Here is a 27,836-nt window from a genome sequence, read left to right as displayed (position 1 = left end):
TTTGAATTAGGTTGCATAGCCCCTTTGCTTAAGCTCCATAGAGACAGAAAAGCTTTTATTAAAACTGACCATTTAAATAACCTTAGAGAATAATCTGAACTTGCACTCTAAGTAGTAATAGTTTATACAATTAGCATAATATTTTTAAATTAAGCCCATTTTACTTTATATTAATTACTTTATATCTAGATTGAGTAATAATGAAATCCCCCTGTAATCCTTATATTGTAACTATCCTAAGTTGACAAATAAATCTTAATATAAAAAACAAACCAAACCTTCTTTAAGGTTTTTACAGAGCTCACTCTCTAGCAAGGATAATTTATGATAAAATAGGACAGATGTTATGTTACCATTTACAAACAACAATACAATTTAATGTAGCTTATCTATGTGACCGTCAAAACCTGTCAAAAGTGTTTATTAATGCCAACTGATTTGCTCAGTTCTTCTGCCTCTTGTGATGTCATCAACCCAAATACTCACACAGCCAAATTCATTTTTGTATTATAACTATTTCAGTGCACTTTTAAACAACTTGTTATATCCTAAGTGAAAATTTGTGTTTCATTACCCAGCAGTGTTTTTTTTTTTGTCACTGTACATTTGTTAGTATTTAAAACTACACCAATAAATAGCATCTTTAAAAAAATACGAGTCATTGTTGGAAATGGATGGAGCTCTGGTTTGAAAAGAGATTGGCTAAAGTATATAAAATACATTTGGAAAAAAATACAAAATCTAATCTCCATAGGTTTTTCTTAAAATCAAAACATATTTGATCATTTTTACCAAACATAAAAGTGCAAAACTAATCACATATCTAACTAATCACAATGCCCTTCTCATTAGTCACAATGAGAACAGTTAATCTGTCTACTTTGTGCTGACCTCTGCTGACTGGGATCTCTTTGTGCAGTTTCTAACCAGCTTGCTTTACCATCCTTGAGAATAAAACACATAAACGTTTTTGTACGTTTGTTCGCTGCATCTGATGCGGTGGTTGAACAGACAGTTACAGGCAAGCTCACTCTTAAACACCAACATACACAGATACAGACAATCACAAGTGTGATTTAATGCCCTTCGTGACAACCAAGTGCTGCAGTCCTGTGATGACTTCAAAGCACACACACACTCCCCCATACGCACACATGCAGCCTGCTCCATGACTTATATGGAAAAGGCAAAACATTGTTGATAAATCACTGTCAGTGATTCATGAGCACACACACACACACACATTGGAGGAACTAGAGAGAGGGTCGTTTTTCTGGCAGTGTGCAAGTGTGTTTGACGCACAATGAAATTGTTTTACTCAGCTTGATCTGTCACAGGTGCTTTGTCCCACTGTTTCAGTGTGTGTGTGTGTGTGTATGTGTGTGTGTGTGCATGTGTATATAACATTGTGTGGATCAATCCATGGCGGAACACCAAAATTGTGTGGACATTCACCATTGTGTGGACATTTTGACTAGTCCACACAAGGGAAATGGGTTGTGTGGGTTAATGGGTAGGTATAAGACTAAGGTATGAATTGAGTTTAGGTTAGCTTTAGGATAGGGTACATACTGGTAAGGGTTAGGCTATAAAGATGAATGAAAGTCAATGGAAGGTCCGTATAAGGATATGAAAACACTGTGTGTGTGTGTGTGTGTTCTTGTACTTGCTGCTCAGTGAGAACAATTTTTCGTATTTTTATCACAAAGTGAGGACATTTTGACAAAGTGAGGACATTTTCCTGGTCCTCACTTTTCCAAATTCCGTTCTTGGGACAGGGGTTAGGTTTAGGACTAGGGTATGAATTGAGTTATTGTTAGGGTCAGGGTTAGGCACTAAAAATCAAGGAAAATGAATGGAAGTCAATGGAAGTAACTGAAAAGTCTTCATAAAGATAGTAAAACACAGATGTGTGTGTGCGTGTGTGTGTGTGTGCAACATGCAGGACAAAATAAAGTCCTTTTTAATTAATCTGCATGTGCATTCCACCTATGTGCTATCTTTAACTGGTTACTAAACTCCCCGAACTTCATCCCCATCCCAGTGTCTGAGAGTTTATAGCATAATTAACGACCACTGACACTTTGCTCCTCAGCGGCGGGCTCCAGCTGTTTGCATTTCCCTCGAATGACGACAGCTATGCCCGTTGCAGGAACAGCGGGGGGTGCTCTGATCTGCACAGTGGGTCGTGGAACAGAGGTGTAACTGCAACCAGGCATTAATCATTTCTAGCTGTGAGTCTTAAGGACCTGCGCTTTGAGCTCAGGGCGCTCACACTCATGCTTGGTGGTCCTGTCGGCTAGCAGGGCGGCTGTTGCCAGAGGAGTTTTTGCCAGGGCTTTCACCTTGAACCAAGCACTGAGCTGCTGCATGGACAAAAGCCTCCTTCTCTGTTGTTCTGCTCACTCTAACACACACACATATGCAGGATGGAGGGCATCATTGTTTGCTTTTGCTTCATTGTTCTTTTTGTCGATGCTGTAACATCCATATCAGCTAAGAGATTTTGAGGGGTTGTAACAAACTGTGCCAAAGCTTTAATTTTTAACTGGGAACAGATTTAGATATTTGCAGTCTAATGTAACAACACTTGTTGCACTACATTCAGAATGCATTCTGATGTCTCTTTTTTAACCTGAAAATACAAGTAAGCATGCTGTAGATAAGGATTTTGCTGTGCTTTGCATAAGGTTTCATATTAGACTTATTATTTACATTTTCCCATCAAAATCTGTGCATCTTATTGAGATTTGATGTGGTGAGTTAACACAATGCAGCATTTATTGGTAAAGTGGAAGGACACATGGTTTTTGAAATTTCAGTTCATACGTGTGTAGTTTAATCTCTGTGAAGGTCTGAGAGGTTTGTTAGAGAACAAACAAGACAGGTTAAGGAGAAAAGCTGTGGATATGTTTCTAACAGCATTATGGTATAAAACGAGATCTCAAACTTTAAACCAATCTTGGAGCACTGTTCAATGCATCATTTAGAAATGAAAAGAGTATGGTACAACTGCAATTTACAAAGACATAGGGAAGGGCATAAAGCAGAGAATCAGCTAAGAGGCCTGTGTTAACTCCGGAGGAGCAGAGATCCAAAGCTCAGACTCAGGGGGTAGAAGGTGCTCTGTTCAGATTAGACAAAAACTGAATGTTTTGGCCTTTATGCATTGATTATGGTTGGTGGAAATTAACACAGTACCTCACTCTGAATGCCCACAGAGAAATATGGTGATGGCAGCATCATGCTGTGGGGTTGCTTTTCTTCAAGAGGGACAGAGAAGCTTGTCAGAGTTCATGGAATATTGAAGAAGGAACAATGGAATTGTTTAGATCAAAGCATATTCATGGCTTAGAATGGCCCAGTCAAAGTCCAGACTGAAATCTAAGTCAGATTCTTCAGTAAGACTCAAGCACTGATGTTCAAAGACACTCTCAATCCAACCTGACTTAGTTTGAACTATATTGCCACAAATAATAGGCAAATACTCTACATCTCTACATGTGCAAAGCTAGTGGAGACAAATCCAAATGATCTGCATTTGCAATTGAAGCTAAAGGTGGTTGTACTAAAAGAAGTAAAAATGCAAAAAAAATTGAAAACCTTGTATCATTTCCCTTCCACTTCACAAATCTGGAATTTGTTTTTGTTTATCATGTAAAATCCCAATAAAATACTAATGCTTGTGACTCACATGAGACAAGATGTGCAAAAGTTGTGAAAAAGGGCTATGAATAATTTTTCAAAGTGCTGTAAATTATTGAAACTGATGGCTATCTGATTTTCTTCTTCTCTTATAGTCACTTCCTTTCTTACTTGTCGACTTTTCTTTCTCATGTTCCAGGCCAAACTTTATTTTTGCTCTGGCTGCAAACACTTGACCATCTCTTGGTAACCTGCTGCCACACAGAGGTGCTGAGGTCATCTGCCTTGATCCTCAACAGCACTGTTGGCCCGGCCCCAGGATCAGATCTCATATAAACACACGCTTGCAGAATGTTAGCTCAGACTAGCTGCCCATGTCTTTAAAAGCACAAACTCTTTATCTATCCATTACATACGCTCCATTAACAGCATTTTCCTGTACCGTTTACTGCTTCCTTTATTATATAAGCTTTGTGCCACCTCTCTGCCCTGGGTTTAGTGACAGTGAATCACTATTGTACTTACAGTGCGGTGTGACCACTACATTGGTGATTTATGCTTTTACATGAAAACAAATCTATGAAAATCACATTGATAGTTCTTGAAATGTTTTATATGAATATGCACAAGTGTTTTGCACCTAACTGGCATGTGTCCATGTATGTTTCTTTGGAGCCCCAAAATAATATATTTCAGAAACAGAATGCAGAATGAAAAATTGTTAATAACCCACGTTTGAAATTTTAAAATGCAACTTTTTGAGAGAGATGATTTCACAACCCCACCTCTTCACTCTTTTTCTTGTCTATTTCTGAGGCCCCGCATACTGGCTTGACATAGTTACTATAAGGTTTTGGTTCCATTTGTGTGATTGGAGAGATTACTAGAAACAATGCTGTGTATGAGAAACCTAGAGACAACAGACAGCTAGATCGTTTCAGAAAAACTCAAGTATAGACAAGACCTGAGTGATGTCACATGTGCAAGTCTGATCATGTACCTATATGTCTGACCATAAAGTTGACTTCCATATTTCATTGAGGGTAATGTAGGGGTAAAGGGCAGAGCATAATCAGGCCTACTGTGAGCAGCGCAGACTCCGCGTGGACTCCATGCGCACTGTACATGGACATTTGAGGTTTCATAGTCGTGCATACAAATTTCCTACATTTCTGGTGACAAATTCCTACATTACCCACACTTGGACAGGGATGGAGAGCTAATTTGCTGTGTAGGGATGACCAAGAGGAATACATCTGACTCTCTGTGTCAGTGCAGCGCAAAGAGTGACAGTGACACTGCGCGTATACAGGACCGGCATAGTCACATTTAAAACAGTTTGACGTGGAGACTTTTTCCCACCAAGCAGTTTATTGTGCAACACCACATATGCGGACATAAAAATTAAGCTTTGTGCGAAAATGACCAGTGGACGTCCGCTCTGAGTACCGTGGAGTCCAGGCATATTTGACTCTGCGCATACTTCCACGGATTCAAGTATGCCCAACTATGTTCTGCCCTTAAGAGTATTACACTGCATTTAATTTGGCTAGAAAGTTGGAATATGGATCTGGGAATGACTAACCTGCCAAATGGAAGCTAGTGGGATTTGCTCATTTTTTAGTGCTTAGTAGCCTAACTAGGTGTTACTAGCTATTCTAAAAAAATATAATATATACATTGGAATTTTATACAGTTTTACAGTGCATGTTAACTGGCAGAGGTTGTACAGTACTGTGTGTGACTGAATAATGATATAAAAACAGACAAAAATGCAAATTAACTGCTGATTACTGGAGGTATCACCATTCGTTATGTCTAGTGCAGCCATTTTTGATTTCAGAGTCCAAATTCATACTTTTGGGAATATACTACAACTTTATTTTTCCAACTTGTTGAACCTCTGGGGGTGTAAAAATACATCCAGCCCAGGAGACAAGATGATACACGATACTGGGTTTATAAAGGTTTCATAAATTACACACGGTATTCTTTTAAAGAATCTGGAATTAGTGTAGAATATTCCAGACCAGGTATGACCAGTCCAAATGTTAGGTTTTTCATGCTCATCTAATTTAGATGTGGTCCAAATGCGAATGCAAAATAAAATAAAAAAAAACATTAAAAATGCTAAATTGTTTTCACTAATAGACCAAGGGTTTTTAAAATTAAAAACTCAGATTGTGTTTGAATAAATCTGTTTATTATGAATTATCTATTTCAAGTCTGATCACTGAGTATTTTAGATTTTGAACAAGAGTTAATTGAAATTCCTTAAAAAAAACACTAAAATTGGCCTTTAACGTCTATAGGAAGCTCTGAAGCAGATACCAACTTCAGTCGGGTAGCCATCTGCTGTAATCTCACGGTGTTAGCATAACGTCTTGTCTGTCACGCAGTTGCTTTGTTTACTGTCCTATTAGCTACCCAAAATGCTGCCATACAAACAATTTAAAAGTCTTTATTGCTTTAACCCTTAATGACCTACCATAGAACAAGTTCGCCAGAGCATATTTTTACATTTGTACTGTAGAGCCATTTTTTGGAGCATTTCAATTTGCTATCATCAATACAACCCTTAAATCCTAAATTTTTATATTTTGTATATAATAACTCCATATTAAGTAAGTAAATTGCAAAAAAAGTGCAATTAACCACCAGAAAAATTAAAAACGTTTTTTTTTTTTTTTTTGCACATATTTTCCTAAATACAGAAATATCATAGCCGTATCCCTCAAATATTGCAATATTAAAAAATTGCACAAATTTATTTGGAGTGTTTCCATAACTTCATTTTTGAAATACACTAATTCTTATGAACAGAGACAAAAACATTGTACATTGTGAACAGTTTGAGAAAAGATAATATGTACATCAAAATAAACTATTTACTGAAATGTAATTAAATCTCTAAGTGTGCCAGATACCTATGAGCACACATATATGTTCATAAGACCATCTTCAAACAATAAAAAGCGCAAAAAACAACGAAAGTGAAAGTGCGAGCGAAGTTTACTGCGAAAAAACTACAACTACTGGGAAAAAAAAGACCACTCCCAGGAAAAATCACCCTGGAAATGACATCACTTCCGGTTGTTGAGGGCAATGGTGTGAAAGAAAACCATGTGATAGTTCATCCACCAATGTCATGTAGGAAGTACACTTTGGTCTGGATTTTAATGTTTGTTTTTTGCTATTTTTTACTGGATTCCTCGACAGTTTCTGGAAAATAAAAACTGTGCTCTGGGACACGTGGTGAGTAGAATATTTAAGTTGAACGGTTTTATTTGCAAAAAAAAAGTATTGTTCTAGCTTATTTGGTCACAATTTTACAGGCGTTTAAAAATAGATATGCAAATGGCAGCGCCGGCGCTCCCGCCGGTCATAAAGAGTTAACAGTCCCTATTATCCGTCAACACAACCGCTCAAAAACTACTTCCTTTCTGACTTCATAATAACAGTTTTAAAAAAGAGATGCATGGTATCAAACAAAAAATGTATCCAGTGCAAATAGAAGTACAGAAAAAGTATAAGTAGTTGAGATGTTGTTAATATGCAATTAATCAAATTTATTATTTTTTCAATATTAGTATTTTGAAATTATCCACTTTGAAAGTATGCCCTTATTTTGTACTTTCCCCCAAAAGGAGCATGCTTCCATCTTTTCATAAGCTAAACTCACATGCTTGAGCAGCCTTGTTTTGAAAAAAACATTTTCTTTCAGCAGCCTCACTAGAGTGTTAGTAGATTTCAGTCAGTCAGTCATTTTCTACCGCTTAGTGGGTCGCGGGGGAGCTGGTGCCTATCTCCAGCAGTCTATGGGCGAGAGGCAGGGTACACCTGGACTAATGTTAGTAGATTTGTTTGGTCAAAATAACTTGGTCTTATTTATTAGTCCACTATTAGTAAACATTAATTAATTTTCTTCTTTTATTTATTATTAATAATTAATTAATGAATAAATTCATGTATTTACTTTGTTTTTCACTTATTAGTTAGTATATGTGTTTACTTTCAAGGACATTAGATGCATTGTTTTTCCAAACTCAGTGAATTATTCTTTTAAATCATCATATTTGCAATTTTGACCAAAATAATCACAATTATCATTTCTAACCATATTCTAGCAGCTCTATGCAAAACATCTGAGTTGACTGTTCTCCAATTCAGAAAACCTGTATGCTCAAATTGGAGCATACAGATTTTCTGAAATGGAGAACCTGTATGCTCCATGAGCAGGCTAACTGTTATTAGCAACAATAGTTGACTAAAATTAGATTCAATACTAAAACACAGGCTAAAAGATGGGCTAAACTGTTTATTTTAGTCAGAAAAGTCAGAAAATAGCTTGAATTCAGTTCAATTCAAATTAAAGAGCTACATCAGCTTTAGCCAAACATACATCTGTTTGCCAAAGTGTCCACGATAAATTAGAGGCAATACAAAAAGTTTCCAAATCATTTCTGCAAGGAAAAAGTCAGTAAACTGTTATTTTGTCTTTACTGAAGTTACGAGTAAAGTTCCGTGGGAATATTTCCATAAAAATAAAAAAACTTAGATGTCTTTTCTGGTCAACCTCTGTCCCCTGCACATTAGAGCATCGAGTCATTGGTGTGGATTATGATACATGAGAGAGACAGGCATGGTGTGATTCATGCGGCTCATAAGTCATGCACCGAAGCATCTTGTGTTTAATGTGTGAACACAAGAGGATTTAGTCTGCTGTGGGTTTTAATTACCCCTAATCATTTGGTTTCCTTGAACTAAACCTTTCCATTGCACACAAACATCTCCCCCTTACTTGTTCTCTTTCTGAAACCCACACAAATACTTAAATGCATTTGGTGCCAAACCCACAACACAGAGAGATCCTCCCTCTGCCTTAGATGAGCTTTCACTGCGGCAACAAGTCACCAATTAATTCATTAACAGACGCCTCTGCAGGCGCTGAAAAGCTGCTCACATCCTGGACAGAATTAGTGTTTGTATAAACACCCACTGGCACAATATGTAGACTAAGAGAGCGACGCTCGGGAACAAACAAGCTGTGTAATGCCAACTGCAACTGGTAGGGGACAGACACCAGCAAACCAAAAATATTAATATATAAAAGATGAATGGTGATAAAAGCACGCAGGTATTGGCAGAAAGGGGCTTCTTGTCTCTGTCTGAGGCAGAGAACAAATATCACAAGCAACACGTTGAGCATTTCTTGTATCTCTGTACGACTGGAAAGCAGACATGTGCAAAGAAATTGGAGTCGGATGACTTTCAGCGTCATTGGTCCAAACCAGTGATCTGTCCAAGATCCAAGCACCACGCCATATTTAGTGCAGGCTAAGCAGTTCATTGTTATAATAATATTGAATAAAGTGATACTGCAATAACAATACATTTAGGATATATTGTGCAGCCCTAGTATATCGTGATCTACATCCATTTATTTAAATCAGAAAAAAGCAACAAATTTTCCTACTACAGCTAAAACAATGTTAATTTTTCTTTTGCCCTTTTATATATTTATATTTAAAATGTCTTCACTAAGAGCGAAGTAGAACCAAAGTCAAATTCCTTGTTTGTCTGAATGATGAATTATAACATTTATAATATTGTTATTTAGAATATTTATTCATCTTGATTTTAATACACAGACAGAATACATACATAAAATATGGAATAAAAACCTGGTAAACTTGGTAGTTTTTGACAAAACAAACAGAGCTACCTCAATAAAAGTGAGGCGTAGCTCCTACAGCTTTCACCCTAAAACTGGCCATGTTTTTCAGGACCGAAAATATTTCTAAACAGTTGATTTTTCAGCAGGCTCAGCAGAGACACCCAGACGTCCCTCTCCCCAGACAAGTCCTCCAGCTCCTCCGGGGGGACCCCAAGGTGCTCCCAGGCCAGCTGAGAGACATAGTCCCTCCAGCGTGTCCCGGGCTGTCCCCTGGGCCTCCCCCCGGTGGGACGTGCTTGGTGTCTCATATAAAGGCTTTTAAAATTTTTTGAATTTTTAAAACGTTTTAAAGGCTTACTGTACCCTGGTAGTGATAACCAGCCCCTACCTAGTGTTAAGCATTTCTACCTTTTCGAGCTAAAACTACCTGCCACAACAAGTCTCACAGCACTGCTGAACAGGACGTCTTCCAGTAAGAATAATAAGACAGCAGCCATTGCCGTAACATTAATGCCATTGCTTTGTACTGTGAAAATGTTCATTGGATGGTTAAAACCCTTAAGGATGCATGTAGATTGTCCATAAGTCTCTCTAGAGAATATAACAGTTGTTATTAGAAACATGCTTCTGACATGCATGCGTGTGCCAAGTCTTAATGGCTCGGATAAAAGCAGTTGTGTGGCCCTCTACGGCTTTATAGCAATAATAATTGGGCTCATAACAAATAATCTGATATCAATAAAAAACAATAAGCTCCAGGCGTGTTTGGATGTTGTAATAAGGCAGTCCATGGTAATTCCAAGCTGAAGTGAGGTGACAAGAGGAAGTGAGTCCGGGCCAGAAGCCAACAGAGTAACACTATATGGCGTTCTTTCACAGGCAATATGGCTTCGTACCAAACTCCTTTTCAAAAACAAGACCGAAGCCGCCTTTCTGGTACGAGCAGAGAGACCTGCGCGTAGGCACGCACAGAGACACAGGCCTGAAATGCGGGTTCATGCTGCAAGCATGATCTGGTTTTAATTAAGTGTTGTAGCCACACCAATGAAACAAAGCTATAGCCCCAGAACCACTCGCTTTGCCCAGAGGACGCTGAAGTGAACAACAGATACACGGGGTGCGAAACTTCACTGACATCTGAACACATTCCATCACCTCGAGCAATGCAGCCTAAGCTTTGTCGAAAGCAGGGTGAAAACAAAAGTGGTTGCAATGAAAAGAGATCTTTTGCCCCTTGAGACTAATACCGGACAACACTCAGAAAATTCAGGAAGAACTCAGTTACAGATGTAGTTGCACAGCAGGAACGCCCTTCATATTCCCCTCCGAGCACACACACAAATGTGCACATTTCTGTCAAATTCCTTTTTGATATAAACTCATCACCAGTCTTCAAGAGGGGCTGTCAGAATTTATTATCTGTGCAAAACCAAATTCCATTAAAATTGAGTGGCTTCTTGAACAGGCTGCAAGACAGGCAATAACAAGCTCCAAAATTCCTTCTCAATAAGAGGCGCGCTGCCAAGCTCTGACGTTAATAGCTTCAAAATCTGCCGTGCTTTGACATATTCACCAGTATCTACATTAGCTGTCACAGCTCTGGCTTCCATTTAAATCAAAATAATTTTAAGAAGAAAAGTTCTCACTGCTGGTGACTGTGTTGCTTCTGGATGGAGAGGTTCAGATGTGAAACTTTTCTGGTTATTTCAACTCTGAGACCAAATAGAGATACGATTCTTGTTAACAGCGACAACAGATCTACTTTGTCATCCATCTGGCCTGTAGTACAGTACTGTGCAAAAGTTTTAGTCACATGTGGAAAAAATGCTGTGAACAAAGAATGCTTTCAGAAATATAAATGATGATTGTTTATTTTTATCAATTTACAAAATGCTAAGTGAGTGAACCCAAACATACAGCCAAAGTCATTAAGAACTATCTTCAGCGTAAAGAAGAACAAGACTTACTGGAAGTGATGGTTTGACCCCCACAGAGCCCTGATATCAACATCATGGAGTGTGTCTGGGATTACATGAAGAGACAAAAGGATGTGAGAAAGTCTACATCCACAGAAGATCTGTGGTTAGTTCTCCAAGATGTTTCAAACAACCTACCAGCCGAGTTCATTCAAAAACTGTGTGCAAGTGTACCTAGAAGAATTGATGCTGTTTTGAAGACAAAGGGTGGTCACACCAAATATTTGATTTAGATTTCTCTTTTGTTCATTCACTGCATTTTAGTGATTGATAAAAATAAATGATTAACACTTCCATGTTTGAAAGCATTCTTTGTTTACAGCATTTTTTCACACCTGCCTAAATCTTTTGCACAGTACTGTAAATTAGCAAACAGGAAATGCAGCACAGGTCTCCAGGGTCAGGACTCGAACCAGGGACAGCTGCGTCGAAGACTATGGGTTGCGCGCTCTACCGCTTCACCACACGCCGCATCCAGCGCTTCTGTGTTTAGCTGTGTCTCTTTCCTGGATAAAGTCACTGATGCAGCTATTGCAGCCATAAACTTAGTTTACTCTTTTTGTTTTTCTTTTCTATAGAAGGTACTCCCAGCTCATTCTTCTGTGTTTTTTCTTATCTTTCCTGTCCTCTCAACAAAGCTTTTCTGCCAGAGGTTTCTTCCTGTTAAAGACCAGTTGTTCCTCTCTACTGTTGCCAAATGCTTGCCCAGGATGAGGGATTCCGACAAAGTCAATGACTATACGCAATCATCTGGTCTTTTTAGATCAAAAACTCTTACCAGTTGGCATTAATTAATGAATTGGGTTTGACCGTCTTGTATTATTATTCGGACTGAACTAGACTGTAGGTATTTGGATCTGAATCGGCATACATGACTGGACTGTGTTGGAATAATTTGGACTGATTTTTACTGAACCTTTACAACACTGGCTCCTGTATTAATGGATATGATGTTTCATTTTGTGATGAAACTACTTTGCAGATACAGATGACGTGTTTGATGTATGTGCCACACACTGATGTATGAGGACACACCTCAACCACACCTCTTATTACACAGTCGCGGATCTATAGACGGTTTCCCAGTTCATCAACCTCATCTTCCCTCATCCTCTGCCAAATACTATCTCATCTCTCTTCCCTACATATTCTCTGCTCTTTTCTCTTTGTTTAAGGTTCCATCCTTTGTGGGGGTTACCCTAAGATAATAGGGGTCAGACTCCTTAGATGATTGTGGTTCCTGGCCCGTAAATTAGGTTCAAACCTCAATCAGGAACGTTTACGCATCAAAGGAGGCACATATTCTCGGTCAAATTTGCATAGAGTTGTTAGTTCAGCCAAGTCCACATCTGCAGGGCTGTGCTACAGAAGGATTTCCAGCGTTGCCTCTCCTGGCACTCTGTATGTTAGTGTGTTTCTCCGTGCACCTCCTCTAGCTGCCTTTTTTAGAGTTTAGCTCCAGCAGTTGATATACCGTAGCCCCAGCTTTGCTTACAGTACCTGCCGGCCTGGTGACTTGTGTTTGTCTGTTTGGGAGATACAGCAGGTCTCCAAATCTAAAACAGAAGGCTGAGCCAGTTGTCGGGACTGTGCTCAATTTATTTTTATGCCGGTTTACAGAGCCAGTTATAAACACTGATAAGAGCTCAAGGAAGTGGTTTCTGAAGTGAGAGCAGGGCCAGGTAGGCCTGCAACCTGAAGACCTGAAGAAAAGTGTTAGCAGAGTAATACGGTGCAAAGTCCATGGCTGCTCTATCAGTTTATTCCCAGCTTTGTTTACCATCACTGAGCCTAACTATGGATTCAGCCCGCACCTTTAAAGATGAAGGAGACCGATTTTATGACGGTGCACAACAACCTGTTTAAACATCAACCTGACCTTCGGTGTGGAAGGCTCCTATCTGACAACAAGAACTGACAACAGAGACCAAAGCAATCAAACCGCTAAAAATTACACCTAAATTACACCTAAATCACAATTTCTAATGTAAAGTCCAGCCCTGATGGGTTTTGTCTTGTCTATTGCCTGGAAAAGTATTCACACCCCTTTACATCTTCCACAGTGTGTCAAAATACAACCACCTTGCTTTTATTGAGATTAACGTGCCGATTGTGTTGTGACCAACACAAAGTAGCACGTTAATGTCAAGTGCCAGGAGAACCATATACTGCTTTCATTCCCTCAGCAATAAAAATCTGAACTGCATTTACCCCCCTTTATTCTGATATCCCTAAATACAATCCAGTGCAACCAACTCCCTTTAGAAGTCACTGAATCAATTAACAGAGTCCACCTGCGCACAATCTAACCTAAATGCATCTGTTCTGTGAAGGGCTCATTAGTGAACGAACATCTATACTTTTTTCTTTTGTTTTTATGCCAAATTTAACTATTTTATTTTATATTATTATTATTGTTGTTTTTGTTATTATTATTATCATTCTTATTATTGATAGTGATGGTACATAATCTGTTTGTCTAGGTTTATTTTTATACACTTAAATAATGAGAATGATTATCATAGCAATTTTTACGTTTTAAACTAATTAGATACACACACCCACACTAAACTTAGGTTAAAGTATCTCTTATAAATTAATAATTGATTGAATTCTATAAATTGGTCCATAACATACGCATAAATTCTATTGTAATTAACAATTTGGTGTTTATATTTAGATTTTTTTGGCTGGCCATACGCTTTTCTCTCTTCTTTGTCTGTTTGTCAAATCTGGAAATTTTATTTTCACTGTTTTGGCTATGTAATATCCTCTCACGTATTCTTAAATAAACCTTCAAACGCATGGCTAAACAGACCGTAGAAGGAGAGGATTAATCAGAGAAGCCATGAGGCCCATGGAAACTCTGGAGGAGCTGCTGAGATCCACAGCTCACTGAACAACAATTTACAGTTGTTGACAGAAACCAGGTACGGGACACAGCAAATATATGGAAGAAAGTGTGCCGGTCAGATGAGACCAAAATGTAACTTTTTTACTTTATGGCAAAACTTTATGGGTGAAGGATAATTAAAACATTCCAACACCCTGAACATATCATCCTAAAGTAAAACACGGTGGTGGGAGTATCATTCTGGGGGTATGTGTTTCTTAAGGGATGGGAAATCTGGTCAGTGTTGATCTAAAGATAGATGGAGCTAAATACAGGGCAATCCTGGAAGAAACTCTGTGAGAGGCTGCAAAAGACTGTTGAAGCTTCACTTTCTAGCAGATCAACGACCCTAGACATGCAGCTTGAGCTACAATAGGATGTATTAAATCAAAGCCTATTCACATTTCAGAATGGCCCAGTCAAAGTCCAGACTTAAATAAAATGAGTCTGTCATAAAAACTAGAGCTTCTTCACAAAGAATTAAAAAAAGTTAGTTTCCTGGGGCCTCATGTACGAAAGAGTGTGTGGCTTTCATACTAAAGTTTGCAGTAAGGAGAAATGCTGAAACTTGTGGCGCACAAAAAAAAAGCATAAAAAATAGTAGCCTTCATATATGCAAATTTACGGTGAATTTGGTCCAGCTCCACGTAGCGCTTGGACCGTCCAGTCTCCGCCTATAAATACATATGCAAAGTAGTATAAATAGCCGGAAGGCACCCACAACATGTCCAAGTAACCATGACAACAGTGTTGTGACAGTCCAACCCGAGTTCTTTCGGCAGAAAAATGTTAAGAGAGGGCTATTTGTATCAGTTACAGCAAACCAACAACGTTTTGAATGACATCAGTGACTAAAATCTGGCTGAAAATAAAACGTTTGTCAGCTCCTACCTGTTTAGTTCCACAATGTCTGCATCAAATCCAAACGACGCTGTCTAGCTGCTGCACTATGCTCAATCATAGCTCAATGCTGATCATTATAATGAAGTGAATATGCCTCCTTTATTTCTATTAGTAAGACACACAATATGAACTTGTACTCGTCGTCTTCCGCTTATCTGGGACTGGGTCGCGGGGGCAGCATACTCAGCAGAGACGCCCAGACGTCCCTCTCTCCAGACACCTCCTCCAGCTCCTCTGGGGGGACCCCAAGGCGTTCCCAGGCCAGCCGAGAGACATAGTCCCTCCAGCGTGTCCCGGGCTGTCCCCTGGACCTCCTCCTGGTGGGACGTGCCTGGAACACCTCCCGAGGAAGGCGTCCAGGAGGCATCCGGTATAGATGCCCGAGCCACCTCAACTGGCTCCTCTCGATGTGGAGGAGCAGCGGCTCTAATCCGAGCCCCTCCCGGATGGCCGTGCTCCTCACCCTATCTCTAAGGGAGTGCCCGGCCACCCTACGGAGGAAGCTCATTTCAGCCGCTTGTATCCGGGATCTCGTTCTTTCGGCTATGACCCAAAGTTCATGGCCATAGGTGAGGGTAGGAACGTAGACCGACCGGTAAATCGAGAGCTGAGCCGAAAAGCGAAGCTCTCGATTTACTTCTCTTCACCACAACCGACCGGCACAACGCCCCCATTACTGCGGCAGCTGCACCGATCCGTCTGTCGATCTCCCGCTCCATTCCCCCATCACTCGTGAACAAGACCCCGAGATACTTAAACTCCTCCACTTGAGGCAGGAACTCCCCTTCAACCTGAAGAGGACAAGCCACCCTTTTCCGGTCGAGAACCATGGCCTCTGACTTGGAGGAGCTGATCTTCATCCCAGCCGCTTCACACTCGGCTGCGAACCACCCCAGTGCGTGCTGTAGGTCTTGGCTAGAGGGGGCCAGCAGGACCACGTCATCTGCAAAAGGAAGAGACGAAATCCTCTGGTCCCCAAACCAGACCCCCTCTGGCCCTTGGCTGCTCCTAGAAATCCTGTCCAATGTACAAACAATCCTTAAAAAAAGAGAACATTTGTTCTGCAATGTACTGTAATATTTGTAAAAGGTTGTTGTAACTTGGGAAACTTTGTATCTCAGTTCTTAGTTTTTGAAAAACCCAGAACTTGATCCCTTTAAAATATCTGGTGAAAGTTTCAGATTTCACGATGTCTTGATCTTGCTCTGGAAATGATGTTAAACCTCATTACAATTTGGCCAGAAATACATAAATATCCTAAAAAACAAAGAGTGCCTCACACAAAGAACTACAGCAGCTATCTTTAACCAGTAATGCATGCCAAAATGAACATTTAGCACAAGAGAACAGTTTCATTGCGTTTTTAAAGAGATCCATAGAATATCACAGGGTGTAACAAACAAGTGAAAATGTTTTGTTCTGTCTTAGTGGCTCTGTCTCACATCTCTGCACTGACATCTCTGCAGAGCATGTTTTGACCTTCTATCAGAGAACCACCTGGGAACAGGTGTTTGCCTTTTACAATGTGGGATTTGAAAGATATGGAAAACTTTGCTTTCCATCTGCTGAAATTGTGAAAATAATGTTAGAAAATGAGCAAAGAAATGTATTGATTCATACAGTTACTGTAATTATACAGGATTTAGGACTGTATAGCAAAAGATATATTCCTGTGTTTACTGTGTGTTCAGAGAAAAAACAGGCAGCATTCCAACAAATGTGAAGAGAAAGAAATGTGTGAGAAAACATTTCGGTTTACTACAGAGTTCTGTAGTAAAATATTAAAGGAGATTCACATATTTCTCTTGCTACATTGAGACACTGAACACATGCTGACTTTGGATATTGGGGCGGACTGATCTGACTGATAAGGTGCCTGATATGTATGATTATATTTGCGCTGTCCCTTGCAAAAGTATTCACACCCCATTAACTTTTCCACATTTAGTCACATTATGAGGAAAAACTTCAAAGTAGTTATTGTGATTTTACGTGACAGGCAAGAATAAAGTAGAGCATCATTGTGAAGTGAAAGAAAAATGAACATATGGATTTAAATGTCTTTTGAAATAAAAATCTGAAAGCTGTCCTTTAGTGTCTAGCCTCGTTAAATGTCAGCGGTTTGTCAGAGAACACCAGTGAACAAACAGCATCATGAAAACCAAGATGTGAAAAAGTCTAAGGGAGTGTAAATGCTTTTGCAATGCACTGGGTATTCACAAGTAAAGTTAACTAAATAACACAAAAATATGAGAAATATTGAGTGTATCTGCTTTTAACAAAGTACCTTCTTTTTTCATTTTCCAAAATTTGGAAATTTTCTTCCTACTTATTCTCTGAATATATTGGTTTCCATGTCTGTCAACCAATTTCTTCCTTCAGTCTGATCTCTGTCTATTTGCTGATGCTTCTGCCACAAACAACTGTGAGACATGACAGAAAGTTAGATAAAGTTAATAAACTTGCTACCATTAGCTAGTGATGTCCTTCTAAGTATACACTTGCAAAAAGCAGGGGTACCAGCGACTGGTGTAGTCAGTCCTGTATGGAATGAACTGGTCCTGCATTACCTCTCAGAGTTTCTACAGTTGACTGTGCATTGTTGGTAAAGCATATTGAAGCCTAAATGGGGTTCAGAAAAGCTTTACTCAGAAATAAAAAAAGTCAATTTCATTGAAGGATTTTTCTTAAACAAAAGAATATGTGCATTATTGCTAAAAATTAATATTTTTTGTTATGATAAACAGTACGAAATGCTGCATTTCAAGTTGTCTCGTGCGTCTTGAGCAGTTTTATCCACTTTTGTCTTATTTGACAACAAATCTACTGCCTTTGCTTCAGGGAACAAAAAATACAGCAAAGGGTTCACAGAAAAAGCACAAACTTCAAGAATCATCTCTGACTTACTAATATGTAAATAAAGTTCCGCTAACAAAGCTTTAGGTAAGAAATTATGGAATAAGCTTGTAAGTTATGAACAACAATGGAGGATTTTACGCTTGACTGGCCCTGAAGGGCGATTGGCCGATCAGAAACTAAAAAACAACTTTTTAACAATCAGTGAACAGACCAAGCATAGTTGCTAACACAATGCGCCGTCAACACTGCTCCTCAGTGTGGAAGCTGTTACTGAGGAAAGAAGACTCAAAAGTTGCTATATATGTGTGAGATGAAATAAGGTCAGAGGAAGCAGAAAAGAGTTTAAAAACTTGGAGAAAGGAAACAGTATTTTCAGCGAAGGCATGTTGCCTGTTTCTTAGGTCTCCTGCTTTGGAATTCTTTTGACTTCGGCAGATAAGAAGACAGGAAGTGAAACGTATTGAAGCCAAGGTTGCTGTTTTATCCTTTTGAAAAGTCTTCTTATATCTCTCATGGTTCATTGAGTTAGGAAATGTAGGGGTCTACAAACTTTACAGAGAATGCACGCATGGGCTGATGTTTTAGAGTTAGGAATGCTAATAGTACTTTTCATGCTAACTGTGCTTAACGCTATTATAAGATGCTCAAGACAGTTTAAAATTATACCTCTATAACTATTCTTTCTTTGTTTTGAAATTGTAAAATCATGCTGAACTGCAAAGCTGTTTACCACTAATTGCTTCCTGGTAATTAAAAACCAATCACAACAGAAAGGCTCATTAGAGTTACAATAAATTGATTTAAAATTGATTTAAAAATCTAACACAGATCAGTAAATCAGAACTTTTCCTCTAAAATCTGAAGTTGGACACAATTTGGAATGATTTTGCAGAAAAAAATGCATCATCTTTGATATGGCCTCTTTCTACATATAGGGTGTGCAAGAAAGAGAAAACATTTCAGGAGCTGCAAACTCTCTTGTAAAGCAATAAAAAATGTATAACCGGTAATTATGTTTAGTTGCATTATATTTAAACATATACATGTATCCTCTAACCTGGAGATTAATAATGTATTTGTAGATTATCAGTGATGCAGTGAGAAACAGCTCTCTGAATTCGGGCTGGGTTTGATAGAATTATTGTTCTCTTTTAATGTAAACTTTTTTGTTTTTGTGTCGGTTTAATTTTCAGCATATGCAGAAAGAAAAAACATTCTGTTGTTCTTTTTAGTTCTAAATCCGTAAAAGTTCAGAGCTTTGCAAAACTGGTTGTAGTAAGTTGGCCACAAAACCTCTGATAGGTGAATCTCTCCTGAAAAGATCCGTTAAACTGCAGGTATGGGTACCATTAAAACCTAACAATAGTCCTGTCTTTTTAGCTGTCCACAGCCCCTCCCCTGGAACCCGCTGCAGCGCGTTCCGGCTCTAACTTGCAAATTTAGAGCCGGTCCCTTCATTCAGCATGCCTTTAAGCCGTCTTCTGATTACCCCGGATCATTCAACATATGGTACTCTACAAAACATCAAGTTAACTACACAAAAATCCCTTTTACATCATCACTGGCATCCAGTGTAATGCAGCCTTTTTTCTCCTTCTGCCTTTGCTGCAGCTCCTAAGACCTCCAACGGTTTTTCGACGTGCCAAAGCGTCTGGTGACTGAACTCATTGCATTAGAAGTCATTGCTTTGCTGCAGAGAGTCAATAAGCCAAATGGACTGAGATGCACACCGAAGAACACTTGAGTAACCTCTAAAATCCTGGTGGAGGTAATCAACAAAGTGCTTTAAAACTGAGGCAGAAATGCAGCTGTTTAAAGGTGCTCTGTGGATTACTTTTCCCTGTTTGTTTTGCTGTCTGTGGTGGGAATAAAGCAGAATGTAATACTTTGACACATCAGCAGACCTTGCAGCACTTTCTTATGAAAGAAATGGAGGCAGACTGATTGAATGAATATCCTCCTTTGACGCACTGCTCAAAAAGTGACATTTTGTGTGATTTCTCTCAGACACATTTCATTTTCACGGAGAAAACATGAAGCAGACTGTGAGTAGGAACAGATCTCAGTACGGGATGTTTGATTTATTTACATAATGGTGTAGGGAAAACGTGTTTTTCTTTTAAATAAATATAAAATAGCAAATATCAAATTATTTGACTGTTTAAGACTATTCAGTAGATGTAAAAACTCCAAGATATCCTATAATCGGGAACAGATTTCCATCTCAGCTGTGTTAGTAAATCAGTTCTGAATAATTTTGTTACTGGTGATAATACATTTAGATAATATTCTGTGATATTAACAGAGACTTTGGGGTGACTTGAGCTGCTTTTTTTAGACCTCTTCTGGCAGGACATACAGGCTGGTAATGTGATCATCCATTTTATCTTGTTTTTTAATTAAGAAGGACTAACTGGTACAGTAGGTGCATGTTTCACCATGTTAACGTCGGTCACCAGCTAACAAAAGCATTTCAGGCAGCTGCTGCATGTTCGCTGAGCTGCAGCTTCATAAAGAACTGAAGGCTTTTGATTGGCTGAATTTGTCACTGAAGAATTGTAGGAGTGGCACTGAGACCTTTAGCTAGCTTAGTTCCTATCTTTCAGTTAGTTTCTAGTATCAGTCACCTTTTGGCTCATTCTTTGAATTTTCTGGCAGTATATCTCTACTTCATTCTCATTGTTCGTCTCATCAAAATTTTAGATCACATGTGTGATGATTCGTCCTCTTTGTTTAGAGAAATTAAAACTGAATTAGACAGGTAATAAAAGAAAAAGAAAAATAATAAAAATAATTGGAATGTGACTAGAGATGAGGCAGTTACTGGTAACTAAGCATAACAAGGTTTTATTAAGTTACAGTTTTAAAACTACAAAACAATTTATATCGTACTGTTCCTACAATTTAACATCATTGCGATTAGATGGGACCAGAGTAAACTGAGTTTTGTTTTGTCCCTCCCCCACCTGTTTCTGACTAATACTGGCTGAAAGAAGGCTGCTGCACTTTTCTCTTTCTTACAAGGCTGACAGTCAAAAGTGCCAAAGGTATTGGGTCACGGCACCAAATCAATGAATTCTGTTGTTTCAATCACTTCCACAACTGCAGTGTGGAGAAACTTGACTGGCCTGCACAGAGTCCTGACCTCAACCTTCTTAAATACATTTGGGATGAATTAGAGCGGTGGCTACAATTTTGGTTTTCTCATCTAACTATGAACACACTCCTAAACCTTCAGGAAGATGTTTAAAGAATAGATAAAGTTGCTATTGCTGGCAAACAGTGGGTCCATCAACAATCTGGACCTTATAGATTAAGAATAGGATGTCATCAAAGTTAAAAACTGTGTAAGTGTAAAAAAAGTGTAAAAACTATGAAACTGTGGCATTTTAACGTAAGACCCAGAGAATCTCATACCCACTGATGTTTCGATGTGATTAAAGCAGAAACTCCCCCCAAATATTTTGCTCTTGTGAGGAAATGTATCCTTTTAACTTGTGCGTGTGAACAATGTTCTGGAAGATTTTCTTTCCCTCAATGTGAAATGCGTAGCTTAAATGAGCCAGAATGATCAGTATTCTACAGCTCCATCTCTGTGCTGGGTCACTCCGTAGGACTAACCACAGTAACTGTCCAGTTTGATCAGTCAAGTCCATTTTTGAATATAAGCACATCAACCAACAGCATGTGCTCTGCTGCACTTTTTTAGTTAACAAATATAAGATAAATATTACTGACAATTGATCTGTTGCCAAAATAGATGTGATCCTTTAATCGCTTAATTTTCTGCTTTATTCAAAGCTACTAGATCTACTAATAACCTTTTTTTAATTTGTTTTCGTCATTGGCAAAATATAAGAATGGCAAAAATTGGAAGGCAAGATGTTAAAGAAAACAAAAATCGGTATGGCTTGGAAAATACTGACGGTGCATCTCTGGCTAACATTAAAACACACGCTTTTGTGTGTGTGTGTGTGTGTGTGTGTGTTTGTTTGTTTGTTTGTAGAAATTTTCTAATTGTCTTTAATCACTTAGCGCCAAACCAAATCCGTCGAATTACAACTATATGTATCTTTATATCATCACAGTTTATAAATATAGAAAGTCATGATAAATAACTTCGTAAAAGCCAATATTTACAAGGGCCGATAAACAGACGAGGGGACTTTTTATTTATTCAATTTTTGTTTTTTAAGAATAGATCAAATAAATAGATGGTGGTGGGAGATCTTTGTTAGGGCTTTAGGCTCGATGGTACCGTTTAAAAACCCTAAGTCAACCTCAGACTTTCAAAGTGCGCTTTTTAAAATAATGTTTAGAAGCATTTTCTGCTCTAAAAGGATGCTTTTAGACCTTATAACCTATTTTTATCATTATTATTCATTATTACTTCATTTTTCCCCACAGCCAGGAGAAACTGAAAAGGCGCTCAGCATCAGCCAGTCGCTCCAGGCCGGAGGACCGTGGACGGACTCACCGACACACTCGTTGGCCTCCCGGGCAGTGGCTCTCTGCCACGGCCTGTCGTAGTGGAACGGCTTGCACCTGTCGCACTCCGGCCCCGCGGTGTTGTGCTTACATTCGCACACCAGGCTCCCGTCCCGGTCCTTCACGCAGCGGGACGCGTGCCCGTTGCACTTGCACCGCCCGCCGACCTGCAGGTCCGACACGGCGTAGAAGTAGGTGTCGCGCGCCAGCTCCGAGTCATCCTCGTTCTCGTCACCGAACGTGTGCAGGCGGCTGAAGGTGACTTTGATGTCTGTGGCCGTCACCCAGTCCTGCAGCACCGGGGAGCTGTCGAAGTCGTGCGCGGACGGGCGGCCGTCCAGCGTGCTGAAGGCGATGAGGCCGCCGGTCAGCGGGTACATGTCGGTGTGGGAGTCAGTACACACGGCCTCCTGCTCGTTCTGCTTGGTGATCGCGGCCCTGTTGGGCTTGTTGTACATCTTCCTGCACTGCGTTGAGTAAAACTGAAAGGGCACCCAGGTTTTCCCGTAGTCCATTGATTTGTAGATAACCATGGATTCAGGACGGGGTGAGCAGAACTGCAGGCTCACATAAGTCACCTCAAACTTCTTCCCGAGGGACAGGCTCAAAGTGACGTTCTGTGGGAACTGGACGAAGTTCTCAGACTGCCAGCAGGTGAGGTTGTGTGGGTTGTTCAGGTCCGTCAGGTACGCCGGCGGGTGGTACTTCTTGGGGTCGGACGCATCGCAGGTGTGACAGTTCCGGGTTTTCTCGTCCCCCTTCTCCGCCGAAGTCACCACGCAGTAACGGCTCGGCGTCCTGCCGCAGGTGCTGGACACCTTCACCTCCTTCCCGAAGGCAGCGTTGACAAAGTCCGGGATGCAGCGCCGCGGGTTGCCGTGCTCGTCGTAGCAGGGGTCCGGGAGGGAAGTCTGCGCCGCGAACAGACTCATCCCGTAGCCGCCGAACGCGCTCCGGCACAGCAGGGAGGCGGCGAGCAGCGCAGGCAGGACGGCATCCAGAACCCTTATCATGGTCTGTCCGGTCCGTTGGTTCCCAGAGTGTCTGTGGCTGGAGGAGGAGAGGGTTACACGTGAATCAGGGAAAAACGCTTTTCAAATAATAAATTATACAGTATTAGCCTAAGGTAGATTTTGAAGAGGACATATAAAGATCGCCCTACCAAGAAATTATTTACAAAGATATCACAAACTTTTCTTAATCTTCGTACAGCTGCTCCGGAGTTGTTTGTTTCTTCCCGCTGAACTTAAGAGTCGCTTGTGTCCTTATAGCGGACCCGCTCCTTCTGCCGGTCTTTTCAAAACCCCTTTCTCTCCCCTCGCCGCTCTTTCGTTCTGGGATTTTTGCTTGGATCCATGGATGAGGTCAGCGCATCCAGATGGGGTGTAGGGCTGAGGGGCGGGTGTGTGTGTGTGTATAGAGTAACTTTATTTATAGGGGTTCTGATTAGTTTTGCACATTCATAAAGAAATATTATCAAATTATATATATATATATATATATATATATATATATATATATATATATATATACTACAACTATATATATAGTTCTAAATTTGCAGAGGTACAGCAAATCACAAACTTATGGGATTACAATACAATTTTAAAATCCTCTTGCAGACGACCCTAAGTAGCCAGTCAAGATTTCATTTAGTTACAGCAGGACCCCAAAGTTACCTCTCTCTCTCTCACTGAAAAAACACAAATGAAACTACAGCGCAGATTTAAAACACGTTTTGCGCGTTTAATCTCTCCTGAGCCGCGGCACTCTGTAAAGTCCTTGCTCCATCTCGGCCAAACCTGTTGCATGCCGTCACCAGACGTTACACCGCCATCTGTTGGCCGTAGAAGGAAACGCCCTGGAAGATGTGCTTTACAGCCGAGGCCTGGCGGTGGAGGCACAGCACAAGTTATTTAACGGCGTTCAAACGCTGGACGGGACTGAACGCAGAGGCTTTGTGTTTGAGGAGATAAGGGAAGACCCTCTGTGTTTCTATTTGATGTTCAAATCGATTATAATTTGCAGAAATGTTCTGGTCATTGTTTGATGACTCAGACCTGTGGTGGCAAACTAAATCACTCCAAAACATTTTAATAACAGTAAATATATAACACGTTCAGTGGGTAAAAAACATCACTGTTCTTAGTATACATACAGCTAATGCCAGATATTCACATACAGCACAGACTAAACCTTTAGGTCCGTTAGAATTAACAAAATTATTTCTATTTGCTAAATGCCAGAATAATGACAATGAGTTTTTGGGTTTTTTTTAATTAAGAAGTTTAGGTGTGTTTCCTTTGTTTGTGCTAGAATTGCCTTAAAATTAATCTGCATGGCTTGGGTCAAACGTTTTGGGTTGCCTTTCACAAGCATCTCACAATAGTTTGCTGGAGCTTGGCCCATACCTCCAGACAGAGCTCTGAGCACACATTTTCAATACAATTGAGGTCAGGGCTTTGTGAGGAACACTCCAAAACACTGACTTTGATGTCCTTAAGCCACTCTGTAACTTATTGACTAACAATATTCTTACCACATGACAATATCTATTGTAAGAAGCCCACCTGTCCCTCCTGCAGCAAAACACCCCATAGGATGATACTGGCTCCTCTGTACTTTACAATTGCAATTATGTTCTCAGGTTTACAAGCTTCCCTATTTTTCCTCCATATTTCATGCTGGTCATTAGGGCCAAACACTTTACTTTTTGTTTGATTAGAAAACAGGGGATGATTCAGAAAATTTGTGTCTTTGTCCATATGTGCATTTGCAAACTGTAATCTAGCTTTTTATGTTGGCTTTTTGGGGAATAGATTTTTCCTCACTGAGCAAACTTCTTTTACTTCTTCATCCTAAAGAATACTATTGTGGTTTGCAAAATTCTTCAATACCCTTTCACATTTTGTCACATAAAAATCACAAACGTCACTGGATTTTATTTGGATTTTATTTTATAGACCAACACAAAGTAGTGCATAACGGTAAAGTAGAAGGAAAAGGATACATGATTTTCTAACATATTACAAATAAATATTTGTGTGGCATGTATTCAGCACTCTTTACTTTAATACCCTGAAATTAGTGCAACCAACTGCCATCAGAAGTTAAACTCAGTTTAAATTCAGCTGTTCTGTGAAGGCCTCAGAAGGCTGTACGAAAACATGAACAGACATCATCATAAAGACAATCAATAGCAGACAGGTCAGGAAAAAAAGTTGTTGAGAAGTTTATAGCAGGATCAGGTTATAAAACAAAATCTGAACATTTTCACAAAGCTCCGTTCGAGGCATCATGAAAACATGGAAAGAGTATGGGACAAGTGCAAACCTACCAAGGCCTTACATCAAAACTGACAGGCTTGGGAAGGAAAGCATTGATCAGAGAAACACCCAAGAAGCTCGTGGTAGTTGTGAAGAAGTCTGGTTTGAAGTTTGCCACAAGGTGAAACTACAAATGTGGAAGAATCTGCTCTGGTCAGGTGACTCATATTGGCCTTTGGGCTACATGCGGAACTCTGTGGCTGGAGGAGAACACGGCACATCACCCTGAACACCCCCACAATTGAACATGGTGGTGGCAGTATCATGTTGTGGGTATGCTGTACTTCAGCAAGAACAGGTAGCTGGGAAGTGTGATTGGAAGATAAATGAAAGTAAATGCAGTTAAGTCCCAGAAGAAAATCTGATGGCGACTGCCAAAGACTTGAGACTGGGGCAGAGGTTCACCTTCCAGCAAAACAACTCCAAACGTAAAACTAGAACTACACTAGGATGCAGTAATTTTGATGATCATGGCTTACAACTGATGAAAACCCAAAGTTTGAAAATTAGAATATTACATAAGATCAGTAAAAAAAATCTTATTTTTAACAGAAATGTCAGGTTTTTAAAGTGTATGTGTCGGAGCCTGGGAGACTGTCTCCTTTCTGCCTGCTGTTTACTTTGTTTAATCACTAGATGGCGCCTGAGCATCCGGTGGGAGAGAGTAACAGGTGCAGCGCATCATCATCATCCCCTCAGGAGCAGGGGCGTTTTTAGGGTCTCTTGGGGGCTTTAGCCCAAATCCAAAATATTTAGATTTCAAAGACAATTTATAGGTCATTTAAAGTTAAACTAATATAGGACATATTGTACCAGTTCTCTGTCTCGGCTGGATTTAGACTGAATGTAAATGATTGTTAATTAAACAAAAAAGGTTTTCAATAATTTTATTTTTTATTTTTGTTAGAAGCTGAATGAAGGATAAGGAGAAACAGAGTTTAGGCCTGATGAAAAACCATTTTGCTGAAGCAGATAATGACACACCTTGAGGTATTTAGAAAATAACTTAATTTGAATTTATGCTGACAAAAGTTTTTCTTAAACTGAGAGATGTTTACTTTGGGCCAGATAAATGTGCTTCTTTTGTCATCTACATAAATTACATATTTTAAACAATACATTCTCATCAAAGTGTTCCACTCCTGAGGCTCCATTGTCTTTATTCTTATATTTCAAAAATGGTATAAAGTTGATTTTCCTAAATCTTAGTCAAATGGTAAAATCCTAAAACACCTTTATTTTATTATGCCAAGAGCTTTTGAAACAATTTATTAAAATTGTTCCTTCTTTTATGAACCTGAGCTTTATGTTTAGAATCAGCACAGAAGATATGAAAGAGAAGAGGGAGGTTTACTTTTGAACTTTCTACTACGTCTTACTGGAACCAGGAGATATTTTCCTGATTTATTGAGCAACACCTGGTTCTGTCTACATGTAGAACTAGACTATAAGACCGGCTGCAGCCATGAGATCAATGTGTTGATCTGCAGGACCTTTTAATGTGTTCAGCTACGTTAGGATTAAATGCTTTTATTTTGACTGAAGTAAAGGACCAGATATTTTCACATCATGATGCAAATACAGCTAGAAGAAGGTTGCTGCTGTTTTCTACCACAGACAGATCATTTAACTTCACCTGTAGCTCAGCTGAAAGTCCCTCATCATGACCCAGAAGATGCTCATTAGAGTGAACCTCCACCTCATGTCTTGCTGGGTGAATCAGTGATTAGCTGTAACTTACAATTAGCCCATTCTAAGTCAGCATTCAGGATTTACCGCCATCTTAGTCTGCGGCTTCCACCTCTTCCTGAACACACCCACCCAGATTTGCCAAGTGTGTGTCTTTGAATTGGTCAGTAACGATAATGTCGTTCCAAATAATACTGAGTACCTGGGATCCCTTGAACCACCTGGTCCATGGCACGTTGCCAGGTTGCTGGAGCACTTGTGATACCAAAAACAAGTCTGTTGTATTGCTACAATCCTTTCTGTGTGTTGATGGCGAGGTATTTACTTGAATTTTCCTCAATTGTAAGTATCCTTGGGCCAGGTCAATCATTGTGAAAAAG

At 39.6% G+C, this 27,836-nt stretch overlaps 1 protein-coding gene across 3 annotated transcripts in view; it reads right to left on the bottom strand.

Moving 5' to 3' along the window:
* Positions 1 to 23,764, bottom strand: part of ntn1a (netrin 1a) — a 108,247-nt gene extending 84,483 nt beyond the window's left edge. For 2 of the 3 annotated variants that reach the window (XM_047364533.1, XM_047364535.1), the window contains exons 1-2: positions 23,604 to 23,746; positions 22,431 to 23,491 (exon numbers count right to left, since the gene is read on the bottom strand). In XM_047364533.1, the coding sequence (XP_047220489.1) occupies positions 22,431 to 23,454 (1,024 nt within the window). In that variant the 5' untranslated portion in view covers positions 23,455 to 23,491; positions 23,604 to 23,746. Of the gene's footprint in view, positions 1 to 22,430; positions 23,492 to 23,603 lie in introns of all 3 variants that reach the window. The other variant, XM_047364534.1, reaches the window with a different exon arrangement.
* Between the last annotated feature and the right edge of the window lie 4,072 nt (positions 23,765 to 27,836).

Source organism: Girardinichthys multiradiatus, chromosome 5 (assembly GCF_021462225.1).
Source record: "Girardinichthys multiradiatus isolate DD_20200921_A chromosome 5, DD_fGirMul_XY1, whole genome shotgun sequence".
NCBI classification, from domain to species: Eukaryota; Metazoa; Chordata; class Actinopteri; order Cyprinodontiformes; family Goodeidae; genus Girardinichthys; species Girardinichthys multiradiatus.
This window is presented reverse-complemented; position numbering and strand designations above follow the sequence as displayed.